A 7,109-nucleotide genomic window follows, 5' to 3' on the forward strand; every position below is an offset into this window, starting at 1 on the left:
GTTTCTTTCCTTCACCTCCAACACCTGACCAGACCCAAGTCCTGACCTGTTCCGGGGCTGATCTGGTTGTCGTAAAGATGGATGTCGTCTCCGCAGGAGATGGGCAGGTCCTGTCCCTCCTCTCGACCCTCGCTGCCCTCCTCTAGCTCCGCCTCCCGCTGCTCTGGGAACACAACAGCACAGGGTCACCATGACAGAACCACTGCAGGACCCGGTACGAAGACTGGACCAGGTCCACTGACTCGGGSTTAATTCAGGGTTTTTATTTACTCTGAGCAGACTGACTCTACCAACATGGAGGATGTTTGAAACAGGAAGTGGGAGAACTCTTCACTTCCTTTAAACCAGGACATTGATCTAAATGTTAGAGGGGTGTGTGTAAATATTTGAGCCTGCGAGCAGGATCTGGTCTTGTTGTCATGCGTTGTGTTTAGCTGCCAGACAAACATTCCCTAACGAGCCTCTACAATGAAGCCTCCATCCCATAATAATGTAATTGTGTTTTGATGACAGACAGCTGAGAGGAGCTGCAGCAGGAGGCCTTCTGTGGATCTGCTGACTGCACGACGTCTTACAGAAAGGGAGTAATTAGCCGAGGGAGACGGGGAGATCCAGCTCCAGTCTGTTTCATCTGCTCGACTTCGGCTGCTCAAACTAATTGGAAGCTTCTTCGGCTTGAAGGTACCGAAGCCGCTGTTAGAAAAAAAAACAGTTTATTATTTCTATTCAAACGCTGCAGAGCTGAGAGGCTTCATGTGTCGCAGCTGCAGCTTTAAATGCAGACAGGATCTTTGGGCAACTAGAGAAAACATACACAGCCGAAGGAGCTGAAACTGAGCCGTTATAGCTAAAGGACGAAGCTACAAGGAAGTAGCTGCCTAAAAACAAAACAGTTACAGCTAAAATGAGTTAGTTTAAAACTAAAAGCTAAAAAAGTTACACACTCAGACTGAAACTTTCAGATTAACAGACCAACAAACTCAGACAGTTTGACAAAAAGTTAGTAGTAAAAAGTTAGAGTACACTTAGACTCAGTAACAAACTCAAACTCAGACTCACAGACTCAGAGTTACAGACTCAGAGTTACAGACTCAGACTCACAAACTCAGACTCACAGACTCAGACTCACAGACTCAGACTCAGAGTTACAGACTCAGAGTTACAGACTCAGAGTTACAGACTCAGACTCACAAACTCAGACTCACAGACTCAGACTCACAGACTCAGACTCAGAGTTACAAACTCAACACTCAGAGAGTCAGAGTAACGGACTCAGACTCAAACTCAGAATTACAGACTCAAGACTCACAGACAGTTTAACAAAAAGTAGTAAAAAGTTAGAGTACACTCAGACTCATAGACTCAGACTTACAGACTCAGAGTTACAGACTCAGACTCATAGACTCAGANATAGACTCAGAGTTAAAGACTCAGAGTTACAAACTCAGACTCACAGACTCATAGACTCAGAGTTACAGACTCATAGACTCACAAACACAGACTCAGAGTTACAAACTCAGACTCTCAGACTCAGACTCACAAACTCAGAGTTACAGACTCAGACTCACAAACTCAGAGTTACAGACTCATAGACTCACAGACTCAGACTCACATAGATTTACAGACTCAGACTAACAGACTTGAACTCAAAGACTCAGAGTTACAGACTCAAGACTCACAAACACAGACTCACATAGATTTACAGACTCAGACTAACAGACTTGAACTCAAAGACTCACCCATTTCTTGAAAAAAGTATCCGTTCTTGGACATCCCAGATGGAGGAGCCTCTGCAAGAGAAAGAGAAAGAAAAGATAGAGCAGTGAGATCTGAGCCATGAAGACTTGCACGCAAAAAAGTTTGTTGTTAGCAAAATGTCTCACAAACCACTGGACAAATTTAACCAAAAGAGATGGTCTATAACATACATTATGTTTGAAGCCATTCCAAGTCAAGATGGTCGCCACAACCAAGTGACAGTGGCAGAACATTTGTTTGTTTTTAAATTTAAATTTCCAGTCCGGAAGCTTCTGAACATTACGACACTTCAGATAAAGAAATAAGATGAGAGGCAGGAAACCCACAGGAGAAACCAGAGAAACCACATCATGTTTTTATCTTGCAGTTCTGCAAACATGAGTGCAAAAACCAACAGAAAGACGTTGCAGGTTTCAGAAGTCGGACTTCTGTATGAGCTACTGAAGGTTCTGCAGACGTACCGGAGGAAAACCCAAGACTTTATGATCAAAACCTAAAAACTGAAACCGTTAGTGCAGCCAGTTGGTCCCGCATTTTATTTCCCTCACAGAAGCTGGGTTTAAATAAAATTACAGAAGAATTAGAAAAAATAACGGTTACAGGATGTCTGAGCTCCTTCAGGTGATGAAGACATGGCGTGCAGAAAAACAACATTTAGATGATTTATGTCTTTTGTGCACAAACCTGCAACCAAAACCTCAGAAAAAAATTAAAACAAGAAAAACAATTCCTGAATTTTCCCTCCTGCTCCTGAGAGCTTTTATTTTTCTGTGCAGAGTCAGAAACAGCCCTGCAGCTGCATGATGATGAGGATGATGTTTTCATAAAAAGAGGAAGTCACTGCCGTACCAACAGGAAGTCAGAACAGGTCAGTCCAAACGTCTCAGTTCCTCTCAGAGCGAGGTGGTTCTGAGGTTTCTGTGCCTTCAACTCTTAAACCCAAATATCTGCCAACAAAGCACCAAGTCTTCTCTGACTGAACCATAAACCTTTATACTGAAGACAGGATTTAAAGACTTTCACAACATTTGCTCTCATTTCAGTCACTTTTTAATAAACATCAGACAAATCAGCTCAAATAAATTCACACAGTCAGATAAATCTTTACAGTCTGAAGATCTGAACTTCCTGTTAGTGATTAGGGGTGTAAGAAAAAAATCGATACACTGAAATATCGCAATATTTCATTTCCCGAAACTGTATCAATATTCTAAAGTCCTGTATCGATTTTTTATTAAGGTTTAAAATGACAACCTTCTTGCCAACCGTTCATTTTTATGTTGTAGTTCAGCCTCTGACCACTAGTTGGCAGCAGTGAGCCAGACATTTGGCTCCTCTACCTCTTGAGTGCCAGCGAGTAAGGGTAGCATTAGCATTGTGAGTAAACATTAGCTTTTCTTTTTTTTTTCAGTAAGAGGTTTTTATTTAATAGAATTTTTGGAAAAAAAATCGCAATATATCACAATATATCGCCTTGCTTACAGTTTCGCAATATATCGGGATATATCGTATCATGACCCCTCTGTTATGATATGTATCGTATCGTCAAATTCTTGCCAATACACAGGCCTATTAGTGATCATGATTGACTGCAGCTGAGAGTCTCTGTGCCAGCAGAAAACAGATTTATAACCCCAACCTAACCCCCCAGAGACGAGGGAACCAGGTCTGATGTTCAGGAATGACCCGGGAGCCACCAAGACCTGTTCCTTCCATAAACCGTCTCCGTCCTCCACTGTTCACTACTGTCCCTGTCCACTGTTGTCCCTGTCCACTGTTGTCCCTGCCCACTGTTGTCCCTGTACACTACTGTCCCTGTACACTACTGTCCCTGTACACTACTGTCCCTGTACACTGTTGTCCCTGTACACTACTGTCCCTGTACACTACTGTCCCTGTACACTGCTGTCCCTGTACACTGCTGTCCCTGTACACTGCTGTCCCTGTACACTACTGTCCCTGTCCACTGTTGTCCCTGTCCACTGTTGTCCCTGTACACTGTTGTCCCTGTACACTGTTGTCCCTGTACACTGTTGTCCCTGTACACTACTGTCCCTGTACACTACTGTCCCTGTACACTACTGTCCCTGTACACTGTTGTCCCTGTACACTGTTGTCCCTGTACACTGTTGTCCCTGTACACTACTGTCCCTGTACACTGTTGTCCCTGTACACTGTTGTCCCTGTACACTGTTGTCCCTGTACACTGTTGTCCCTGTCCACTGTTGTCCCTGTCCACTACTGTTAGTGTTAAGCAGAGGGTTTAACAGACTTTTTACCCAAAAATAGTTTACATTTTTTAAAACATAAAGTATCATCACGGCATGAACCAACTTTAAAGAAAAATCAGATTATTTTTGCTTTGATAATTTTTTGCTCAGGGTTTAATAACTTTGTAAACGTTAATTTGCTGCACAGTTTCTTTACTTCCTAACGTTAATCTACATTTCCTCTGAAAGACTTTAGATGTAAATGAGTTTGTGAAGGTGCTTTCTCCTGGGTGCAGTAAAAACACGTCATCTGATGTGTTGGAGACAGAACGAAGGGAAGACAGATGCCGGGGACAGCAGGAGGGATGAACCCTGGTTTTTACAGGAGAGGGAAGGTTGAGATTAAACGGGGCTCCCGCTGTTTTTCTGAGGGAATCTACAAGAACCCAGCCTTTTGTTTGCTAATTGTGCCTCCAGGCTGGAACGGCGCTCGTCCTCTGGAGCTGAGGGAAACCCTCCTGTTCCTGTTTTAGGACTCGCCGTTAAAGAGCAGGCCCACATTTGGCCTTTCTTTGGATCTTTTTTTTTCTTTACTCCAGAGGAATTTGAAAGCATTTTGGTCAGGAGGCTGATTACAGACACGTTGTAAACGGTAAATTCAGAATGAGAAGATTCAAAGAGCTCACTGGTATGAAACTGGTGGAAATCTGGTAAATTTCAGCTGCAGGACCAAAGGCCTGTTTTTGGATTGTGAGGCTCGGCTAAGCCCACCCTGCTCCAGTCGGTCCAGTCTTCTGTCCATCTGTGCTACCCAACGTAAACTGCTACCGTCATGTTTACAGAAATATCTTCAATGGACGCTCAGTCTTATTTCCAGTGGTGGGTACCAGCCCGCTAAAGCGCAAATCTGCTAATTGTGGACCTAAATATTTCGTTAAGGGTCTTACTAATTTTTATAATTTATAAGCGGCTTTGCGCTTTCTAAAATTAAAATGCACTCCCGCTAATAACTAATTATCTACCAGTCATCATTATCTTGAACAGCAGAAGGTATGACTGTCAATGAATCACAACACATGTGATCTATCCAACAGCACCCCTCCCAGATAAACACACTTATTGTGAAGGTATACATCCTGCTGACTGTTGCTTTCGGTCAAAGTTCTCATTTCCCACAATGCTTTGTGTCTGCTTACGTAGCAGGAAGGCAATGTTTAGAACTCCCTCTCCCAGCAAAAACAGTTAACGTTTGTAATCCATACTAAAGTTTTGTATTAATTTATTTTACTTTACAATTGGAGCTCCTTCTTTTAAAAAAAAGTTTAAACACTGGAGCTCAAAACTTGACGTAATTGGTCGAAGCAATCGGCCAACGGGGTTAGACTGACATCTAGTGGTCAACTGGAGCAATTACATGGAAAACTTTAAAATCCAAGCTCTTATTTTGAAGTGAAGATAGTTTCCTGTAGTCCGTGTTTTCGTTTCCCGTCACAAATCAAATCCGTCTTGTACCCAGAATGCATCACTTCAGTTTACCAATAAACAGTTTTAAAATTATTTTATTGATGCTTCTTTAATGAAAAATCTACAACAAACAAAAGAAAAAGACAAAGAAGCAGCCGAACTAGCAATCCTCAAGAACTTTTTAGTTTTTACACCAGGAGCTAAAGGTCTGTTTCAGGAAATCACATCCCCAGCAATCAGTGGTTGTAGGATTAATCTATAAAAAGGTTCATACACCACTAGTTGGCAGTGTTGTACATTTGTTGTACATGAATTGTTGCCAGCTAGTAAGTGTCAAATTGAACTTGCGCTTTAAAATTAGCTTCCTCTAGTTTTTCTACAGCATAAGCGCTTTTGAAGTTGYGGACCTAAATATTTTCATAAGTGCTTTAGAAATTGCGGAGCTAATTTTTGGATTAGCGCTGCCCACCACTGTTCATTTCACTTTATTGGTGACAAAACTGAAGTAGATTCATTAAACTCGAAGGAAAATTACCGAATGTTGAACCAGATCATCCAGCAGTTTGATGCTGAAGACGAGAGGGCTGGACGACAGAGAACGGTAAGCTAATGCTAGCTAGTGCTAGCTAATGTTAGCTTGTTATTGTTAGCTCGCTACTGTAGTTAAAAAACTTTACATTCACCTCAAACGACTCACATAAACTTACTCTCATCTGTGACACATCAACGATTCTTGGCAATGAGTCTTATTCCAGTGGAAAGCCTGTTAAAACYCCTTTAAATGGCACATTTGTAAGGATCATGCATTTGTGGGATGAGCTGTAGAGCCATCAAACTGTTTTATTTTGCTGTTATTGACTCTTGTTTTGCAGTCTGTGCATCTATAAGAGTTGTAGTTATTGTTGATCTAGCAAACACTAACTTACTGACTTTTCGTGCTCAGCTTATAAAAACTGAAGTTGTTTACAGACATTTAATCTCAAATTCTGCTCCTGGACACCAAAACTGAATCCACATTAATTGCTGGTCTTATTTTCCTCTCGTTGCCATAGAAACTGTTGGGGATGCACCAGCCGAAGGTGGGGGTGTCGGGTCTTTTCTCTTACAGTAATGGTCCAGACAAAAAAGTAACGATGGGGGTGGCGAACTGAGCAAAGCAATAATTGTTTGAGGCGTCAGAAAACGCAGAAAAAAAATGATTCTGATCTTTGAGGCGATGTTAACGAGGTTCAGTTTTTAATTAAACGATGAAAAGAAAAGTTGTTCAACTCGACTCAAACTCAGAAACCTGACAAGGTCACAGCTTCATCATCAGATTCATCTGAACCAGCTTCTCCTCACATTTATCTGACAGCTGATTTCTGCTCCATTTACACTAAAACGCCCACATCATTAATTAGTAATAATCAGAAACATTTTTGCTGTAATCCTCACAGTTTTTGTATAAAATCCTTTAAAAAAGGCAGCTGTGATTTGAACTAAAAACATTTCTTGGACTGATTTTTCTGCCAAACGAGCTGAGATGATGAAGACAAGAAACGACACAAAGGGCATCGCTTCAGATGATGAAACACTTGTCCCTGCGCCACTTCATGTCCAGAGAGCCTCTGTGACACGCCACACCGTGTGTGTGTGTGTGTGTGTGTGTGTGTGTGTGTGTGTGTGTGTGTGTGTGTG

At 41.9% G+C, this 7,109-nt stretch overlaps 1 protein-coding gene across 1 annotated transcript in view; it reads right to left on the reverse strand.

Annotated features, from left to right (window-relative positions):
- The window catches only part of slc4a11 (solute carrier family 4 member 11), a gene marked incomplete in the record, with an annotated part of 74,800 nt that overhangs the window by 47,597 nt on the left and 20,094 nt on the right, over positions 1–7,109 (reverse strand). The window contains 2 exon segments of the mRNA XM_014011806.1: positions 47–163; positions 1,740–1,790. Coding sequence (XP_013867260.1) covers positions 47–163; positions 1,740–1,790 — 168 coding nt within the window.

Source organism: Austrofundulus limnaeus, unplaced genomic scaffold (genome assembly GCF_001266775.1).
Source record: "Austrofundulus limnaeus strain Quisiro unplaced genomic scaffold, Austrofundulus_limnaeus-1.0 Scaffold85, whole genome shotgun sequence".
Classification (NCBI taxonomy): Eukaryota; Metazoa; Chordata; class Actinopteri; order Cyprinodontiformes; family Rivulidae; genus Austrofundulus; species Austrofundulus limnaeus.